The sequence below is a fragment of the Anopheles gambiae genome, chromosome 2 (assembly GCF_943734735.2).
Source record: "Anopheles gambiae chromosome 2, idAnoGambNW_F1_1, whole genome shotgun sequence".
Taxonomy (NCBI): Eukaryota; Metazoa; Arthropoda; class Insecta; order Diptera; family Culicidae; genus Anopheles; species Anopheles gambiae.
The window spans coordinates 117,941,252-117,961,809 of record NC_064601.1 but is presented as its reverse complement, the minus strand read 5'-3'; the positions used below and the strand labels follow the sequence as shown (position 1 = coordinate 117,961,809).

Sequence of the window (20,558 nt, the reverse complement as noted above, 5' to 3'; positions counted from 1 at the left end):
TATTTAAAACTTCATTGCGTAGCCCTGTAACCGAGTTAAATTAACTACCAAATTGAAAATATTAGGGAAGTAAAGTAAAGTAAAGGCGTTTTAATCTTTTCTAAGCAAAACAGTCAAAAGTAGTAGCAAAAGTATTTTTTTAAATCTTGGAAATGTAGGTAGATTCTGTTAATTTCGGATATTACTTTATTGTTTGTTGGAAATGATATGCTGACGAACGAGTCATTTTATTTTCGTTATTATTCAACTAATTTTCAGGATTCAAATAGCTACTTTACACTAATTAATCCATTTGGTTGAGCTAATCGTGCAATCCGTTATATGCGGACAAATTGAAAGAAATCTTAAAACTGAAATGTTTAACTTTGCTTGATGTTTGCTGCTAAGAATTTCAACAAAAAATATCAAAAATATTTGTTTTTGCACTGTTTTACAAGAATTTAAAATGGATTGCTTTAAGATTGTTGTTATTCATGTGTGGAAGTAAAACATAGAAGTACGCATCACAACACATATAAATTATTTCATTTCATCCCTTATGCGCACCATCGCCTATAGGTACATCACATTTCAACCGAACGACATGTTCTGCTATGTATAAATAATGCACATACCTTTACATAGAACTACTTTCTCGAACCATTCGGCCACGGGTAGTACATACGGCAGTGCATAGCCGATGGATCCGAAAACTCGTTCACTCTTTTGACCGTTTAGGCTATGTAGGTTGTCTACTTTCAACTAATGGTGCCCATTTGATCGCTGGTTTGATAGCAAAATCGTATCTGCTTAGCTGATCAAGCATCGAGACCTACAGAATGATGTTGAACAAATGTTGATTTCATGTTTTGTACGGTGGATGCATTCCTTCATCGACCTACCTGCTTGCGTACATATTCGACCAAGAGCTCCAGCTTTTCGTAGTCGTCACATCGTCCGCCCAAAAACCGGCGCCACAAGGCAGCCGCTAACGCCTTATCGTCGTAGCTAATACCCTCGTCGTACGATATCAGCGCTGCCTGGAACTGTTCGGAGAGTTGCTGTATTTGTGGACGCACCGCCGATGGGTTGTCCATTGTCAGTTGTTTGGCGCGGGTAGTCACATCATTCCACATGGTTTCTACGATGCAGTTACGCATAAATCGTCCAGCGGCGCCCTTTTCATCCCCTTCTGCCATGGATCGTACAAGCAACATCCATACATGCAGTTCCGTGATCAAGAACCAGGTATTGAACGTATCTGGCATATTGAAGTACTCGAAAAACTGCGAATAGTTGATATGGTCAACGACGGATTCGTAAAGTAAACAGCTGGAAACGCGCAATCTTGTAGCAGAATTATCAATCCATCCCATTTTCTTGATAAATCGTTTCAGAAAGCCATCTTTAGATTCCACATCATGCACATTCGTCGATACAGTGGCCAATATACGTCCGGTATATATCTTTCGCGCATTTCGGATTGTAGTTGTGGGACATCGGTGAGCAACATATGAGCAACCTAATTCGGTTGGGGTCCGGTTTTCCGAATGCACCAGATTTACGGCGAACCCCACGCGAACCTCGCGGCAAAGCTGCAAACATAATTGCAAAGGTTAAACAGAATGACAAAATTAGGTACTACCAATCGTCTTCTATACCGATCCTGTGAGCCTGCTCGTGGCTCGAATCATCTTATTGCGAATTTCGTAATACTTTTGCACTATTTTTATATTATTTGCTGTGCAGCATGCAATACCTTCGCATTTCACAACACCTGTACTGCACGAATAATCAAACGCCACGGATTATGGGAGACGGTCGTTTGACAGCTCGCTTGGCAGCGAATAAATTGGCTGTTGACCACAAAGTGCACACAGCTGGAACGAAATGGTAAAATGTAGAAGCTTAAAATGCCACCAACGAGCTTTGATTTACGAAATGTGACATTATTTCGATTGAAACGTACGTCTTGCAACCTGATGCAAGACAGCAGACAACCCAGTTAAAATTATACCGATACTATCAGCATTAATTAGATGTTTATTTAAGCACTATGTTTCTGATTTGTAGTGTGCCGATAAAAAATTAAATTAAAATCTATACACTGATCCATAATCAAGTAAGTGATTGTAACAAAAAATATAATTCACAATTCATTATAATACTTATAATCAAGTACCATTTAGCAGACACTGGCTCGTTCAATCCAGATGCAGCGTTCCGTCATCCAGAACGCAGTCATTCCCATAAAACTCAGACTACATCTCCATCAGATCCGTCTTATCCAAGCCCCACATCTAGACACATCATTACTACGAAGCCTGCGATCGTACCCCACGTTGCTATTAGTCCATTGTCACTGGAATGTATACAATCTTGCAGTTAGCTAATATCTTACTAAACCGATAATTACTAGTTGCATTCTAGCTGCAACAGATCATACCTGGCATGTGCTTCCGGAAGAATATCGTCGGCTACTATGTAAATCATGGCGCCAGCGGCAAACGATAAGGCATATGGCAGTATGATGGTGGCGACACTGACAGCAACTGCCCCGAGCACTCCAAATATAGGTTCCACCATGCCCGAAAGCTGCCCGTACCAAAAGCTTTTCCCCAAACTAAACCCAGCAGCATGTAGCGGTAAACTCACTGCCAAGCCCTCTGGGAAATTCTGTATACCAATGCCAATCGCCAGATTGCTATGAATTAAAACATAAATAAAACAACATCAATTACAAACAGTATTGCATGCCAATAGACTGTATCTCCTCATACCGAGCTGCTTCAAATGTGGCCGACTCGGTCGTTCCAATTGCACCAAAACTAACGCCTACGGCTAAACCTTCCGGTATGTTGTGCACTGTAATCGCTACCACCAACAGCATAATTCGTTTCCACTGCGACAACTGTGCGTCTAACTGACTTTGGCTGTTGTTTGTGTACACAGCCTGTTCCTTGACTGATGTCGTAGCGCTACCCTTCCTTCGCTTCCGAGACACGCTACCGTGCTGTGCATTAAGGCAGTCTGCAAAGCTGTCCATTCCTATTGCTAACGAATGATCTGCAGGATTTGGTGCCATTCCAGCGTATGAGCTTTTGCCATGCTCAGCAGAGACTTGATCATCCATAGCAATATCTGCCTTGTCTTTGTTGGCATTGGTAAGAGCTAGAAATAAACGATACAAGAATTTCAAACCGAACGGATTAATCGTAGCTCCACAATAAAACAAAAAACAGATACTTACCAATCATCATCGTTGGGCTGTTAATGCCCAAGTAAGAGATGACTTTGTCGGTACCGTATACAAAAATAGCGCCAAACAGAAATCCTACCGCAACGGGTATAAAAGCAAACTCGCCTTTGCTGCCATACATGTGCGAATTTTCGGCCAGTTCAATCGCTGGTGCAAGTAAGGACCAAAACGAGGCTGCAATCATGACGCCGGCTGCGAAGCCAAGAGATATATCCAACGATTTCCGTTGATTACCTCTCAGCAATACCACCAGCCCGGATCCAAGGGCCGTTAACCCCCATGTTAAAAGCGTCCCCAGTAGGGCTTGAGTGACCGAGCCGTAGCCTTGAATCATGATGAAAAATTAATTGCGGATTGATTTACGCCGTACATAGGCGGCAGCAGCAGATGGAGTGGATGCGCCAGAGATAATCAGTAAGCTGGCGCCGGCTTGATGAGCATGCACCAACGGTTTCTGGAAAGAAAATTAACAAGTCATGCTAGTTAAAATGTTGCACTGATAAAAAGAAAAATGCACAAAAACATTCACACCAAACCCACGTGCAGTGCGCTGTATGAACAATGGCTGTTCACCACAGAGAGCTCACAATGCAATGCAGTCAAATCGGGTGAGAATGCTCCACAGGTGCACATCACTTATATACATGAGGAAGGTTACAGCAAAAGGAGGGATGGTAAATTATCATCTAGCCTCCTTAGATATGTTGTATGCTCGCGGGTGTGTGTAACTGCTACACAACACAACAACAACGCATCGCTACGTACAAAGGTACATAGTGCACCGTCGCTTCGTTCCTTGAGCCCGATAATAAGTGACACGTCGCTCTCGTTCGCTGATAAAGATTGTTTCTCACTATTTGATGCCCGACATCTCGCACGTATCAGTGATCAAGTAATAAAACTATAAACTGATTACCCAGCGCAATGCCAACACAAAAACAAACACGAATGCTTCTTTTACTTCACAACCCGACACGGTGTTCGACACCCATCATTCGACACAGGTTGATGCTGCCCGCATCGCAAATAATGTAACAGATGCTGTTACACTTGTTTGTTAAGCTGCTAAAGCAAACACCAAATAAAAAAACCACACATTTTTTACATTCACATACATCTTCTCCACAACTTCCGAATGCTCTCTGTGGGCTACCGCAATAGTATAATAATCGCACTCAACCAAACACACATTAATGAAGCGGCCGTGTATTTCCAGCCGACAGAGCTTTCTGCTTTTGCGGCTCTACATCAGTCTTTAGCCTTCATAGCCATTAATCAGTAGGAATAGGAAGTATACCGCTAGTGGCCAGCAACTATGGAGTTTGTTAAGGGTGTTTACTACACTTCTTAAATACAGGAACCGCTTCACAAACTCACCTAGCAGCTTCTCTTTCGGGGGAAAACCAATCACCACTATTCGTTGTTTTGCTTCGTTGTTATTCCGCGCGATGACAGTTCACGATGACAGCTGATCTTGTTGGGTGGCAAACGTCTAGGTCGCCGACACGCAGGAATGATTGTTGAAGCGGGTTTAATTTTTATTACGTTAAATATTACTACTACTATCCTATGCAACACTAAATCACACTAAATAAATTGCTATCAAATATCGCCAACTAAATTAACCGTACTTCCGTGCTGAACGGTATCAAGGAGTTCTAGTTTCGGTTTCGAAGGCTTCGAGTCTTTCAACAAACTGTCGTAATTTAAATGAACAATGCATGGTCCATGCTTTGTGTCGGGTTCAATTACATATACCGATACGGGCAAGTTTCCTAGAAAATATGTACATAACAGAAATTGTGAAACATAGGCTCTTGAGCGTCCACACACCGGAGTCCACTGGCGCTGTTCGAACCTGCTGGATTCGGCTTCAATGTTACCGCTTGCCCAAACCGCCCTTTCCACTGCTTAAGACTGGCCCTTACGGTGCAAACGTATAGCTGAAAAGGTAGAACGACACAGTCGTGAAATATGGGTCCATCACAATGCAAGATGCATGATGGTACTTACCAAAACACACAACCCAAAAAACCAACTCATCCATAAAAGGGCGTTATGCCAATTATCCATGCCGTGTTGCTTTCCTGGCTCCTTTGATCTGGTCGGATACGATCCCTGTCGATCCAGTCGTCACGTAGTACTAAGCATTGATCATCGAGAGCCTCACTCGACTCTGCAGCGTTCAGACTGATATACAATGAGTGCAAAGAGCCTGAAATAATTGAACGAAATATGGACCTTTTTTTGATAAGCACTATCAACGGTCTGCGCGTGTAATGCTTCCTTTCCGTGCTTTTTACCACGCTCATTAGTCCATCAACCGCTCTTGTGTCCGTTTTTTTTATGTGTGTTCTAGATGATCACGCTTCAAATGACCATTCAATTCATTTCATCCTTGATCACGATCCCAAGCAATATTTGTATTGTTGCGGTAAGCCATGTCCGAACCACAGTGACGATCAAAGCTCATGATGTAATGTGGCTCTAATCAGCTTAAAAACAGTGACAAGCCACTACGAAAAAAAATTTACTCCATTCGATTATTTAAAAAAAACGTCATAGAATGCTTCCCGAACACAATACGATGATGAATTCTTTTCCTTTTTATTTTTGCATCAGTTGATAAGAAGGGACCAAAAACGAAACGATCGAAAATAACATTCCGCTCTACAATCGGTTATTGAGTTTCTCATCTGTTCGTTCATATTTATTCTAACATTTCAACAGTGATTGAATGATAACATTTCAATAACATTTCCGCCGTCGAAAATTTGTGTGTGTGTACGTGTGTATGTGTGTGTGGCAAATAGCAGGAGCTGTTTTTCAGCTGCATTCCATTTTTCTTTTGTTTGCTGTGTACATGGTTTACAGTTCAATTTATTAGTCCGTTTGTGGTACTGGTACATTTATTTCTTCAAATAATCTTCACTACTCAACTGATTCATAATGGTACATCGTTTGCTTAAGCTGATCGCTGGTATGTTGTGTGTAGTGTGTTGGCCTGATTGTGGTGTGTCCAATGCGTGTCGTGAATTCATGTATGTGTGTATGCGCGTGTATGTCTGGGGGAGGGGTGGGTGGGTATGTAACACTCATCAGACAACAATACTGATCGCGTAAATACATTAACTGTTAAAATATTATGCAATATAATGTGCAATATATGTATTCATTCTTTGTAAGGGATTAAGAAGTAAGGAGGAAGAAATAGTTGCTTCTGAAGACAAAGTTTGTTCAACATTCTGTATTGTCACTAATGACCCAGGCAACGATTGTTTGTTAAAATTGTGTAGAAGATCCACTACTAATCCATCGAGTGAGTGAAGTCAACACAAATCCTACTACGGATACACACATCTGTCTGCAGCGATAGTTACTCCGCCTGTTGCTTTCTTCACATACAATTATTTCGTAACAATTTAAAGTATTTGTCTTTTTTTAAATATACCTTTCTCTTCGCCTGGTTTAACAGTGTTTTTTTTTTTGCTTATTACACGATACACGCTACCCATTCTATTTGACATTTGAATAAGCCGTTACATTCTCGACAGTCTAAATTCATGATTGTTTTGCAGTGTTCTTTTCCTTCTAGTAGAGAAATTCGGTGGATTGAGTGACACAATATGCTTGTTCCTTCTTCGCTTTCTATTGTTGTTTGCTATCCAACAACGCATTCGTTGAAACGCCACCCTACCTTCAACATAATACAAACAGTTAAACCACATTAGCGAAGGTAAATTAACTAAACGGAAACAGCGTTAATGTGCGGTTCTGCAGGTGGTAGATAAGAAATCTTTTTGTTTGAGACCGGTTTCTGATCAACTTAATGCGAGCTGAGCATTCTTACATGATGGGACTGATTAGAACAATGCGTGAAATGTGGATACAAAGCATGTTTTCTCCATTTATATTGTTTTGCCTGCAATTGGCATTCTGCAACAGAACACAACATGTTACATACATCATCTTATCACCAGATCCATAGCTTAGGAGGCGCACTAGGCATTCAACGATCATTTCAATAAATATGATTATTGAGTTTCTCATGTCTAAAGAACAATGTAGGAAGGAATGTTAACAACATGTGCCAAAGGTTTTAGCGCTTCAGTGTTTGTTTCCGTTTCTCGATATAAATAGTGTGTAAAATGATTGAGCAGTTTATAGTCTTTTTCATATTACTTGATACGCCATCATATGCTATACATAGGGTTTATATACATGAATGTATGCATTAACACATTGGTATTCATATGTTTGAATATATGTTCCGATAAAATGGAGCTTTGTGTTCTTCCCTCAAAACTAGACGAAACTCTTATAATGTACACTTACGAAGAGGGTTGTTCGAAAAGAATGGTTCATATGCGAAGGGATTTTATGTTCTCTTGTGTCCTTAATCATATTACAAATACATTTTATTTACGTAATAGTACACAACTTTCACATTGGTGATTGCATTCGAGTAGTGTGGAATCTTGTTGGCCGGCCTCAGGCGGCCATTCTATTTTTATAATCATATTATTTGTTTTTTGTTACTCGCATGATTTTGTTTGCTTACGAGTGTTGATTCCTATATTCTGCCATTCTTTTGCTTTCTGCTAGCCCCTTAATATTCGTTCTCATTCGTACTACACGTTGAGTTTCTTCATTTTCATTCCTAGCGTTCGTTTGATTTAAGATTTCTTTTATAGCAACATTTCATTATTAACCATTTATAAAATTCAATAATTGTATTGTCAAGAAGTTAGCTAAACAGAGCATTGTAGTTTTGAGGACATCCTTTGTAGCGTTTTTTTTGTCACACCCTCCGTCATTTGGTTTGCTTTTGTCTGTACACAGATATTGTTTTTTAACCATCTTTTACCTTGGCAGATTGTTTGTTTAAATCAAATGGTTTGCTTTACTTTAACTTTTATACTGCTACTAAACACTATTATTATTATTATTATTATCGGTATTATTTTAAGTGGTATTTGTAATAGCAGTAATAGCAGTAGTAGTGGAAGTTAGGTAAAAACAATTTCCTTTCATTTCATTTAGGATGTTTTATGATTTACTATATATTGTCCCTAAGTGATTGTAGTGTACATGTGCGTTTGTTGGGTATGTGTTAATGTACGTTAGTATATCGTTTTTTTTTTCGACGCAAAGTTATATTTTAATACACTTTGTAGAATATACAGTTTCAAATGTTGAATAGAAATTCAGTACTATTCTTGCTAACAATTACGCATTTAATTAAAACAGGGCTAGTTTTTGTTCAGTACAGTCTTACAGTCATGCTTGCATTATATAGTTCTAGGTACATTCTATATAGGAGTTACCATGAACACATACTGCCATTGCTGTGCATGGGCGAACAGGTTGAAGAATAATAAAATTCATATATCTTTCTAGTCTCTGCTAGTTCAGGGGGGAAAAATACTTTTTTACGATTTCTCAAACCGACAAAAACGTCATCACAGTATCAATAAATCAGTTTTAGTTCAAACAGTTCATCACTCATAAGAAGTTGTGCTAAGTAGATAGGAGTAGTAGTAATGGAAGGTTCGGTGATTCCAAACAAAAGTGTGTCGAGCAGTGTGATTGAAGGATCGACAAACAGACGCGCGCGGTAATAAAAAAAATGGGTTAAAATGTTGACGAAAAACAATTTTTTTTGTTGAATTATTAATATACGCTTCCTTACTCATGATAGATATCATTGCGGAAAACATATCATACTAATCCTTCTTGTTAGTCGTATGTCCATAAAACATATAAAACACGTTCAACTAACACTATGTTTCACGCTATCACTAAAGTCGCTCTACTTCAATACAACAGCTCTCATCGCTACCCACATTTTACATCGTAAAGATGCCATACACGTTTTATCAATTAGCAGCACATCTCAATAACACATATATTTGACATTAATGTAACATTCATTCCTAATGGTCTTTCATAACCATTACGTAAAATACTTGATATAGGCCATAATGTAGAATTAAGTACAGTAACTCTCCATCACCTATTGAATTGCATGCATTTCTTTTTGGGGGGTTTCAGTCACACCAACTAATACTCATACAGCTGAGCTCAGTGTTTTAAAGAAGTCTAAATCATGACGAGGAATGATGAAGCGGAATGTTTGTTTACTTATTGACGAAAACCAAAGCAGAATGGTATGTTCTTAGATTTCTACCTCGACTGGCGTATATCAAAAGTACATAACTTCTTCCTCTTTGGCTTTGTTGTTGCTGTCACTTTTACTTGTCGTAGTGTCGGATGATTTAGGAGGAGATTGCAGGCTAGGATGACGGGAGGATATTGGCGAGGAAGTACGCTGTCCGGTTGATTCGTGGTGAGCCGTGTTTCTAGCAGGAACGAGTGGCGGAGGAGTCGAAGACATTGCTCCCATAGAGTGTGTCGACGGCGAATACTGATACGTTTGAGGAACAGGCGAATTGGCCGTGGTGCCAGATGAAAGAGGATAGTTGTCCGAACTTCTTAGGCGAAAGCGTTCAGGTATTTTTGGATAGGTATTGGTTCTGCACATTACATTAATAACATTAGCACAAAAGAACGTAAAATTAGGTACCAAATTATAGAAGACATACCTAGTAGCAGGATTGCCCGATTGTACTTGAATTTGCTGCTGTATCACGGCAGGACTGCTGCCGGTCCGTGAATGATTCGGAGTACCAGTGGAAGAAATCTTAACAATAAATGCACCATTAATACAATGTACAATTTCAACTAACGAACGCCACGCATACCTTCTTGTCTGCAAGCTTCAAGGGAAACATTTGTGTCACACCACTATTTGTTCCATGAGCAGCCGCAGCTACATTACCACTGTTAGGTGACATTACCATGTTACATGCAGTAGAACCAGCCTTTGTACTACAACAAACATATTATTTTTAAATAATAAATTCCCTCCTCTCATCTCTTACCCTTAAGCCTTACCTAGATAACGAGGATAGTTTTAACGGGAGCTGCTGTTTTATGTTTGTTGCATTGATCTTTGCTGCATTGGTTGCGCTCACTAAGTTAGCTGGAGGTGTCTTCGTGACTAAAATACAGTCGGAAGAAATTTTACAATCAAATTAAATCCAAAACGTTACAATTTCCAATACAATACGCACTGCTTGCTGTTCGCCATTTATCCTTTTTGCGATCGATTGTAACAGAAGATCCAATCATCGAACTTGCCGGGATGCTTCCAGCGAACGCACTATCAACGTGATGCTCTTCACTAACACTTAGAGCCTCGTCTAAAGAAGTAACTACCCCGGTTGGTATTGGTAGCGCAACCTACAATTGTTGATGGTATGATGGTATGAGTGTGAGTGCAAAATATAAAACGATATCGAAATCAAATTGTTCAAACAATTAAAAGTATACTTACGCTGGGTGAAAGCAATAGTCCTTGGCTGGATAATATTTCCATCTTGCGATACAACTGTTCGCGTTGCTGTCTGATATCTTCCTGCTCAGCTCGTATTTGTTCCTGTTGTGCTTTTTGTGACTTTTTAGTTTCTTCGAGCTCTCGCTCCTCTTGTTCTTTTTGCTTTTGCCAAGCTGTCTTTTCCTCTTGTAATTTATCCTGTAAGTTGCGCAGCTCTTCCAGCTGGTCGTTATGCCGATACAGAGTTTTTGGATTTTCGCGATAATTGTTTAACTGATGTTGCAGGCTCTGAATAGTTGTCATTTGTTGTGAAATAATGCAAAGCAGGGTATGCAAATGATGTGATACGTGTAATGCTGCGTAATTCTGATCTTTGGCTAGGTCAGATGTGATCCCCTCTGAGGCGTTGCTGCTGCCCAAAAGTTTCTGTTGACCGTACGGATTAACCAGCATCAACAATGCCTCCACGTCCAACGGGGAGGACGAGGAATGAGCATTTGTCTGTTGTTCGCGTTTCTCATACGTTTCGCGGTTGGTAAAATATCCAGCAGATAATGTTGAAAGAACGGCATCTCTTGAGTTGACACTGTGCATTGTCAAATTACCACCACCAGTTCCTGCAGCTGTGATAAGTTGCTTGGATCGACGTTCGTCAAATCCACCAAACGTTTCTGCTCGTTTTGGTAAAGTAGGAGATATAAACAACTCACTCTGACGTTCGCCAACCGAGCTACTGGACCTAGATAGCGGTAATCCCGTAGCAGCCGTATAGAGCGATGAAGCCAGAGAACTTATTTCTTGAATAGAGTTCAACACCCGTTTCCATATTTCTATAGTATCACAGTCATCGGAAATAAGATCTCTATACGATCCGTAGTTCGAGATAAAAGACTCTACAGCGGGACCCAGCTGCTCAGCGTTTTGCTCATTATCCAGCAACAAGCTCAGCTGCAGTGCAATCTTTTCTTCGAGCAATATGGCTTGCTCAAAGTCTTTCTGCCGCATTTTACCTGTGGAAAGAAAGGGTGGGGGTTAATTGTTCTGTAGATTTAACTGGATTGATCTAATATTGTTAACCCTCATTATGATTTGCTCACACGTTATCATCAATAAATATCACAGTGTTTAAATTCAATCTAATTAAAAACAAACAAAAAAACTACATAAAAGGTCAATAAAACTTTGAAATATGCCAAAACTGCTCATGCACTCCACTTATACAATAATAATGCTAAATAATATACGACGCGATCAATCGAAGATTTAGAATATTACCTTCCAATTCGGTTGTTCCGAGAGCTTCAGCGTAGAAATGTTAGAAACAGAACAAGCAATCTATTTAGTACACCAATTCCTAGCTATATAAGACTGTCATTTTGTTAGCAATCGATGTCGTTTTCAAACACGTCGTGTATAAAGATCTGTTTGCCACTTTACAAACATAAGAACAAATAGCCATACATTTCTTAAGGCGCAAAGTTACTTTAAGTATTCAGAATGTCTTTGAAAAAGTCAAAGCTGTACGAATTAATAGCAAATTATTTGAAAAAAAAACTGACAAATGCCAAAATATCAATAAGTCAACTGTATCAAAATATGCTTTGCTGTCTATCTTCCATGTTAACAGTATGTCGAACTATCGCATTATTGTACTTGTATACGTACATCACATATATTCAATGCAATGTAAAATACTATTACTTGTTGTTGTCACGACGTTTTAATAGTACGGATGGATTACATGTTTTTAAACATGTCAAACAATTATGCGTCACGAATACATAATTTCAATTATGAAACGCTGTCACATTAGATCTGCCATATATTTAAACATAACACAGTTCAATAGATTAAGCCATTTAAATCAGTTGAAGAAAGGTGCAATCTAGCAAGAGATAGAGGATCCGTTTTGAATACTAATTTACAGCAAGTGTAGCTTAATTCTTTTGATGTGACAACACAATATGACACAGTTCTAAGAACGACACATACTTTAGTTGCTTTCGTAATAAATAATATACTTACAAATTATTTCTCTCATATTGGCTTGCTTCAGATCTATGATTTTTTGTCGCTGTTCCATGCTCATGTAGTCTTCTGCTTCCGACTCATCCGAGGGGCAGTCGATGACAGCAGCGCTATAGCAAACAGACAATAAAAACCAAAATTATTACGTCAGGCAAATATGAAATATGCAAATACTACAACCAAATTATAATGCGTACCGTATTGATTGAATCCAAACATTTTTATCTTTTGGATTTTGTACCTTCAGTTCGTACATTTCCGGATAAGCCGGATTAGAAGATATTATGTAAATACCTCTTGATTCTGTACCAGCTTTTTCGCGAATTAAAAGCTTTTGCAATGAAACAACACCAGCCTGAAATACAAACAAATATACATTAAACATCGTGTTCGATTATACTGATCCGTTACATCGATAAAGCGCCATAACAGGCATACCTTATTCTCGGGAGTGAAAAATGAATATTTATGCGAGTTTTCTAAAAGAAAAAACAGGCAATCCGACAAGACAACCACCAGCACGGTCTGCATTTTCGATCGTCCTTGCATCAGAGTGGCCACTCCCTCAAATCTGAAACGGTTTCGGCATTTCATATCTATATCCATTCGTTAAAGTATCCCCTTTCAGTATTTACCTCAATTTTCTGTTACACGATATTATGTCCGACTTTTTGAATTTGTCCTTTTTAAATGTAGCACAAGACTTGGCATCGATTCTTTTGAATATTTCTAATTGACGATCCTCTTTCTCCTTATCGGCCACCCTAGCATCCACATCAACTAGTATCTCTTTTACCAGCGACATCGCTTTCTGTAGCTTCTCTTGTTCAATTTTATCCTCGCGAGAACTTTTCAACAACGGATCAATCAACAAAGGGTATTTAGTTAAGCGCTGAGTGACAAACAGAATACACTCAGGAATGCCTTTCTTCTTTAAAAGTGGATTCTGCTGACAATGCTTATACCATTCAGCAAAAACGTTGTCGCCAGTCATATAACACTTGAACGTATCCAATGCAGATCGATGATTTGAACAAAATTCACCATAAGCGCTTTTAAGCTTTTGAGCCGACATAGAGGAAAAGAAATCGAGCAAGATGTCGGCGATGCTGTCAACTACGTGATGTTCTCTTTGTTTTAATCTCAGCTTACGAAGAAATCCCGTATGTAACTCGGTTAACTCAACAAGTCGGGGAAACATCCGTTCTAGATTCAGATGGCTGAAGTGTTTCTGAAGACTCTCCACAAATACCTTCTGCATGACTAGTAATGTTTGAACATGATGCTTCTCAGTCATGATAAATTCATAAATGTGTTCTTGTCGTTTCACCTAAGCAATCAGAGAAAAAGATAATAAAGTATTGGGAGGTTTCAACAACATATTACAACGAATCCGCATTTTCTCAACTATATACTACTCACCTGTTTATCTTTTAATGCTTTAACAACTTCTTTGGGGACACTGGGGCTCCACGAGTCATGTTCATCGATTGCAACGCCTAAGATAGGTTCAGCACCCAGATCATGTGGGCCAATAGGCGCTTCGTGCAGAAATTCGTCTCTTATTAGCGGCACGTCGTCAGAATAACTGCAATGCAAGTAACGAATGCATAAGTTTGAATTCACATTTTCCTAGATATCAGTACCAGTAGATGAAGCATCGCCCACACCGGTACTGTGTATTGAATATTTAATAAAATAATTCGATGATCTTGAAGCATCGACATATACACATTTTCTGCATGCGATTTTAATGTTTTAGATATGCTTTGTGTATTATTTCATAATGCATTAAAATAATGAGATCTTTTTATGATGTAGGAAAAATAAATACTTAATACAAATACATTCATAGTTATAAAAAAGTTACAAAAAGAGAGCAAAAGATGACACAAACTCATTTAAAGATATCTTTCTTTTTCTATTCAATATATACTCACTTAGCGTTATCATTATGCACGTTTCCATCATAATAGTCTCTACCCTGATCATCGTGTTGCGAGGAATTGTGGCTATAGCAAGCGAAAGTAAATACAAAAAACACATGAAAACGTATAAATAAAAAAAATGACCACACGGTCCGCAACAGAAAATTGCAAAGCAAATAACGAAGATTATAACACACAAACAAAAGTTGCAAATAGCAAATAAAAGAGAAAATATAGCAGAGTTCTGAAAAGGGTAGAACACATCGGCATCGATTTGCTGCCGCTATGTTTTAAAACATATTTAGAGAAGAGAGTGCGCAGTGGAATGTGGTTTTTAAGATTGCAATTTAGAATACAGAAGAGATTGAAGAGAAAAAACAGACAGTATAGTAAAGAAACATGTGCTTTAAGTACGGTCTTCTATAAGAAGTGTAAAAAAAACGATCTCGCCTTGCCGCTGTTAGTTTAAGCTTGTTTGTTCAGTCTCTAATATGCTAGCTCATTTATCTTTCCATTTTGCTTACTTTCTTTAGAAGCCGTTTTTGGATAATAATCCAAAAATAGCAGCAAAATAAAATATAAGCTGCGTTGCGCCTGTTTCCTTCATTTTCTTTCGTTAATATAAACAATTATAAATGTAAAACAATGCACACATTTTGTTGCGAATACACATAATAACCATAGCTAACAGCTTATCTATGTATGAATGAAGTTCAAATGCAATAATGCAATCTAGAAACAAAGATCAAGGGCGGCAGGATAGTATATCAGGCTTCGATCGATAGCGTCTTACGGTAAATGCATGTACCAATTGCACGTACAAACATAGCAGAAAGTTGTAGCATTTTACTTGCTGAAGACAGATACGGACAAATAGGAAAGTTTAACAGAGATGAAGAGAAGAGAAATAGTGAGAGATTTATCTACCATTTTTTCAGGAATTCTACCGCTGAACAGAGAAGAAATAGAATGTGTTTATTTTTCGAAGGGAAAAAGCAATAGTTTTCTTCACAAGAAGACTATGGAGTAAAAGGATAGCGGTGGTAATGAAGATAGATAGATAATCAGGTTGTTAGTGAGTGAAAAGTTTTTTACTAGCGTTACCTAGCGTGTTGTGATACCACGCCTAATTTGTTAGCAACCAATCGCCACGGAGAGTAACATCCAGTCATTTTTTTGCCACTTTTTAATTTTTAACACAATGCAATATGCATAATGGTGGTTAGCGTTAGTAATACATAAGAATAAAGACATTTGTGATCATTTAATAGATTTTTACCCAGAGTTTAAATTTTCATAGATAGTAAATAACTGCCCGGCTGATGAAACATATGACACAGAAACTGGATACTAACTCAACATATACCATTAGTAGATCAATAAGTCCGTATAAAACATAACAAACTGACAAGAGAAGACAGTTTCGTATTAGCACTAGTTCCAACTGTGACCTTCAAAAAAGACCAACACCTACTGTACATTCTTAACTGCTTTCTTTTGCTTGGGCAACAATAAAAATGGCTAATATCTTGTATACCAATAATGATACAAAGCGAATTAGCATTAACTATCGACTGCTTGTGTGAATAGCGCACATACTCTTGCATCATTTTCTATAGTTCATGCCGTAAATTACAACTACTTATTATTGGCTTTCAAGCTTAAATTAGGAACGGAACTGATACAATAAAAAGCAACCAAACATTACGTTGAAATTAATACTCAAACGTACGGCGAAATATAAGAAATATAAGGCTTAAAGCAAGCTCATTCACAATGTAAGTGATATTATTCGAGTTTGTTTATTTGCCAGAGTTATTAACGTAGAAACTATACCAACTGGAAAATGCATTCCTAAAACATAGTTTTTAACTAATTTCAACGTTCATACCAATGCAAAAATTTAATTCATAATCAAAAGCAAAAATACAAATATTTCATTAAGGATGCATGGAATTTGTTTTAATTTAGTTTAATCCTTATTTAAGCGGTCTTGCGACACTAATTGCGTTTTTGTTAGTCAAATCTTTTTGTATGTTGCAAATTAGAAAAATTAAACCCAAATTATTTGCAGGCCAAAATGTAATCCATTATTTATATAAATTCAATATATGGACAGGCTCATTACAATACGATTTAGAATGAAACTGATGCAGCCAATTTCAATTTCTAAAAATTGTACATGACATAGAAAGCGTCTTTAAACAATATCTAATTACCTGTTGGCAGAGCTCTTCTTGTTGGAGCTAGGTTTTGGCTGAGCTTGAAAGTATTTCTAGAAAATAGAGGAAGAGAAATATATCATGGCAATTGATGTATAGTGCAGAAGGAAAGTAAGCTTCAAACATACCTTTGCAATTTTTGCTTTGCATTCTACGGCATGCTCTTTGTATGTGGCCAGGTTTATTACAGCTCCGCATGCTACAAGGAAATATTAGCATTAATGTCAAATTACTTACTACGTGTAAAACAAACTGTTATACAAACCGTCACAAACAGAAGATTGTCCTTTTGTTTTTGATTTATCTTTCTTCTTACGAAAGAATAACGACCCACGTTTACGCCGTTTTTCATGATGCTCGGGATATTCCTCACTAAATTGGAAGTGTATTGTAGAAAGAAAGGAGATCGTCAGTTTAACTTATTATCGATTTGAGCAAAACCATACCATAGAAATGAAAAATATTTCAACCAAACCCTCTGCATAAGTATTTATTAACCGTTATATTAATTATTTTATTCGATGTAAGGATGAAGTATACACACACATTAAAAACATCGGTAAAGCATAAAAAAGATAAAAATGGTCAGCCTGCTCCGGCCTTTAAAAGAAATACAACAAACTATTATAGTTACATCATCTAGACCGGTGTAAGAATCTAGATAGGAACCCAAGAAGAAGTAGAGAGGTATAGAGTAGAATATAGCGAATGGGCATATCATTGGTATAGGCCCAAACCAATAAATGTGAAATCTTTTGAAAGAGGTACGAACATTAGTGTGACAGTAAAACATGAACAAACTACCAACTACATTCACATTACATCGGATAGTAACGCGGCACTAGTGAAGAAGAGATGTTTCAGTCGTTGTATAAAAACGCTTAAAAATATTCAACATCAATCAAAATCGATTAAACAACACGGCACACTTACTTTTTATCTCTCACACAAAGTAGTGATCGATCATGAGTTTCATCTTCACTGTCAGAAAGATGCCTCGAACTAGCCATTTTAGGATTTTTTGTAGGGAAAGAAAGGAAAATACAACATTATAAAGCATAACAAGCCGATTTTCCAAATGATCAAAATTAAACTGTAGCCAATTTACGATTGACAACAACTTGCGATATGTAATTGTGTACGATAAGTTTGAGTGGATGCGATGATTAATTGTCATGGATTGCAATTCATAGCTAGATGGACCCAATTCATATTACACCCAGGGAACGGAACCGGATTTGAAACATCGCATTATGCTCAGAATCTGATATTGCAAACTATAAAGAATTACTACACTGCTTAACTAGGGATCATATACCCAAATTGTCGAAAGAAAAACACACATCAGCTATACCTAAGAGATTGCCTTATCATAGCTAATATTTTTAGTTACAAAGCACGGGGACATTGGCTACTTACGATACTAGGTTATCCTCCTTAACATTTTGATTTCGAACCGGAGCTATAGATGGAGTCGATATGCTTTTCTGCAACGGAATCCTTGGAACCACAGGAACCAAATTTCTTTTGGCCACTACTTTCTCAAAGTCTCTCTGCAAATATATATATAAGAATATAAATTCATGTGTCCAACAAGGATGCGAACAATTTTGATTCTTTTGTTTCTTATCAACACTAACCGCTAGTTCAGCCTCATTTAAAGAATGTGTCGAAATTCCACCCGTACTATTTCGACTAGTTCGATTATGAAGCCGTTCTGCTGCTCGCAACGATTCCTGCTCTTCGCTGTCGAGACTCGACAAACTGACACTGCAATAACAATTACAATGAGTTAGATTACTGTTTTATCGTCATTTCGATAGCGACAACCAAACCTTTTGTGTGATGATTTTGTGCACTCTGTTAAATCCTCGATAGCCGTCCATGATTTTCGCCTATCATTGTTTAACCCATACAACACATGGTGATGCGGCCAAACGTTGATAGGGTTGGCTATGGTTAGATCGGGCAGCGAAGGACATGAGGAAAACAGCTTTGTCGAGGATACCTTGGAAGATGGAGTAGATTTAGATTTTATCAACACTTGCTGGATCGCATTATTAAGCATCAATAACAACAAAGCTACATACAGTTGAGCCAATGCCCCCCAGAGCCGTATTTTGTAGTGTGGTATTTTTCATGTGCGCTACACTTTCCCGGAGACATTGTAGTTGATTAAGAGTGTCCTCTGCAAAAAGAATGTTTTGTTTAAAGTTTATTTTGATTCTCATATCGCTAGTATATTATTTCGACTTACCAAGAAAGTTGAACTTGGCTCCAGGGCTGTGCGGGGTGACACTGATAATTGGCACCATGTTGCTGTGGTTATTTGTAATCGCGTCACTGTTGTGGCTACCGTTCGTTCTTGCCGATCCGATTACGCTTCCTGCACCTGTTGTCTTCAGATCATTGTAATTCTCAATGTCTTGAGGGCATGCCAAAGCTTCCGGGCATTTCGGAGTGATGGATTGATCTTCGCTCAAATAATCGATAACCAAATCTGCGTCATTCTCATCATCTACAATAGGAAACATTTTGTTAAATTGAAAGGTGAAAGAGCGCTACTGTAGAAGAGACCCTTGTTAAGATTCAAGCAACACACAAACTACCAACAAGCACACAAAGACTACGTTTAAGCCCAAGCACACCATTATGCATTTCAATCGTATACAAATTCTTTACATTCCTGGATACAATGTCGCCCTTGTTTTATTATGCGGTTAGTTTCCTCTATTTACATCCAAGTGCCACTAACTTGTTGCGGAACGAAAAAACTCTTTACCTGATGACAACAACAAAAGTTCTTCTGATAACACATTATGATGTATACCATCCATCTTGTACTGCAAAATGTGCAACAGCTAGAAACAGGGGATGTTGGGGGTGTAAATAGCCAACCTACAGCATTCAGCGTCCCGTGCAATACCAAACAAGATAGCTTGTCTGCTTCAGCAAGAAAATGCACCTGTTTGCGACACTTCGGCACTCCAATGCCCTTTTCTACTCACATTTGCTTCGCACAGGTACAATTCAACTTAAAAACATTCTTAGTTCCCTTCCTACAACATCTACCGAAAAAAGGAAAAAGTATGTTTTTTGCACACGTTCGATACAATCTTTTAGTTGAAAATTTATTTTACAAAATATCGTTTACACACAAGCAAATAAACACGCACACACAAAACTAGACACACATTGTAGCACGAAACATGCAAAACAAACATTTACATACGTTTTTACTACGTATTAGCAGCGATTTTTGTGCTATTTCTTAACTTATAAACTTAATAATCTTTCTTAGCTTTTTCTTCTTTGCCTTTTTTCAAGAAAAATCAATGACGAGTGCCCAAGCAGCACAATTTGCCTGTTTGACATTGTTGATGTCATTGTCTACCTTTTGTGACAGCTCTTCTTGACCGACACTGGCGCCATCTACCGCTAGCTAGTATTACTACAGATCGTTTATATATCACAATAAAAATACGTTACACGTGCTCAAAATCAATTCATTACACATCCTATTTTATATTTATTACGTTCTATTTTATATTTATAAGCTTTTTGCATCACACAAGCATGGCTAGTAACTGACATTGATGGATTGATTTGCTCAATGTTAACTGAGCAGAGCCCTGTTATTAGGTACAAACAATGGCCATATAGTGTACGATGAAATTAAAAAAAATCATCTCATTGCTCTCTACATTACTGCGACTACGACTGATGCACTAAAATCACTCGAT

At 38.1% G+C, this 20,558-nt stretch overlaps 3 protein-coding genes and 1 long non-coding RNA gene across 13 annotated transcripts; 1 reads left to right on the top strand and 3 right to left on the bottom strand.

Annotated features, from left to right (window-relative positions):
• Window positions 1–208: 208 nt before the first annotated feature.
• On the bottom strand, window positions 209–1,854 carry LOC1269517 (ubiquinol-cytochrome-c reductase complex assembly factor 1). The gene is made up of 3 exons (XM_308162.5): window positions 1,641–1,854; window positions 882–1,574; window positions 209–811 (listed from the first exon to the last, which is right to left on the bottom strand). The coding sequence occupies exons 1-3, from the start codon at window positions 1,671–1,673 to the stop codon at window positions 719–721; spliced, it is 819 nt and encodes a 272-aa protein (XP_308162.4). The 5' UTR covers window positions 1,674–1,854; the 3' UTR covers window positions 209–718.
• Window positions 1,855–1,984: 130 nt separating this feature from the next.
• LOC1269510 (zinc transporter ZIP11) lies at window positions 1,985–5,678 on the bottom strand. 10 transcript variants are annotated; one of them, XM_061649933.1, is made up of 8 exons: window positions 5,542–5,678; window positions 5,252–5,453; window positions 5,097–5,181; window positions 4,616–5,013; window positions 3,230–3,692; window positions 2,760–3,150; window positions 2,426–2,683; window positions 1,985–2,341 (listed from the first exon to the last, which is right to left on the bottom strand). In XM_061649933.1, the coding sequence occupies exons 5-8, from the start codon at window positions 3,570–3,572 to the stop codon at window positions 2,263–2,265; spliced, it is 1,071 nt and encodes a 356-aa protein (XP_061505917.1). In that variant the 5' UTR covers window positions 3,573–3,692; window positions 4,616–5,013; window positions 5,097–5,181; window positions 5,252–5,453; window positions 5,542–5,678; the 3' UTR covers window positions 1,985–2,262. The 10 variants fall into 10 exon arrangements, with proteins under 10 accessions (XP_061505917.1, XP_001687852.1, XP_061505921.1 ...); XM_001687800.2 differs by lacking the exon at window positions 5,542–5,678 and adding an exon at window positions 4,354–4,551 and having other exon boundaries at window positions 5,252–5,394; XM_061649937.1 differs by lacking the exon at window positions 5,542–5,678 and adding an exon at window positions 4,428–4,551 and having other exon boundaries at window positions 5,252–5,394.
• A 3,614-nt stretch (window positions 5,679–9,292) lies between these two features.
• LOC133392063 (uncharacterized) lies at window positions 9,293–9,990 on the top strand. The gene is made up of 2 exons (XR_009765427.1): window positions 9,293–9,408; window positions 9,506–9,990. It is a non-coding gene; the product is annotated as an uncharacterized LOC133392063 (long non-coding RNA).
• A 6,667-nt stretch (window positions 9,991–16,657) lies between these two features.
• Window positions 16,658–20,123, bottom strand: LOC1269511 (uncharacterized). Its single transcript, XM_061649932.1, has 9 exons — window positions 19,598–20,123; window positions 19,073–19,333; window positions 18,906–19,003; window positions 18,651–18,823; window positions 18,456–18,585; window positions 18,235–18,368; window positions 17,081–17,187; window positions 16,944–17,014; window positions 16,658–16,868 (listed from the first exon to the last, which is right to left on the bottom strand). Exons 1-9 carry the CDS (start codon window positions 19,650–19,652, stop codon window positions 16,809–16,811), a joined length of 1,089 nt encoding a protein of 362 aa, XP_061505916.1. The 5' UTR covers window positions 19,653–20,123; the 3' UTR covers window positions 16,658–16,808.
• Between the last annotated feature and the right edge of the window lie 435 nt (window positions 20,124–20,558).

Bases quoted from the DNA above. Each gene is read 5' to 3' on its own strand.
- LOC1269511 (XM_061649932.1), bottom strand. From the start codon at position 19,652: ATGGATGGTATACATCATAATGTGTTATCAGAAGAACTTTTGTTGTTG. The intron at 18,824-18,905 runs GTATGTAGCTTT...CCATCTTCCAAG, and splicing joins TGGGGGGCATTGGCTCAACT to GTATCCTCGACAAAGCTGTT. The intron at 18,586-18,650 runs GTTTGGTTGTCG...TTGTTATTGCAG, and splicing joins ACAAAATCATCACACAAAAG to TGTCAGTTTGTCGAGTCTCG.
- LOC1269517 (XM_308162.5), bottom strand. From the start codon at position 1,673: ATGATTCGAGCCACGAGCAGGCTCACAGGATCG. The intron at 1,575-1,640 runs GTATAGAAGACG...TTATGTTTGCAG, and splicing joins CGAGCAGGCTCACAGGATCG to CTTTGCCGCGAGGTTCGCGT. The intron at 812-881 runs GTAGGTCGATGA...ATCATTCTGTAG, and splicing joins TCGAATATGTACGCAAGCAG to GTCTCGATGCTTGATCAGCT.
- LOC1269510 (XM_061649933.1), bottom strand. From the start codon at position 3,572: ATGATTCAAGGCTACGGCTCGGTCACTCAAGCCCTACTGGGGACGCTT. The intron at 2,684-2,759 runs GTATGAGGAGAT...TTTAATTCATAG, and splicing joins GCCACATTTGAAGCAGCTCG to CAATCTGGCGATTGGCATTG. The intron at 2,342-2,425 runs GTATGATCTGTT...TATACATTCCAG, and splicing joins CTTCCGGAAGCACATGCCAG to TGACAATGGACTAATAGCAA.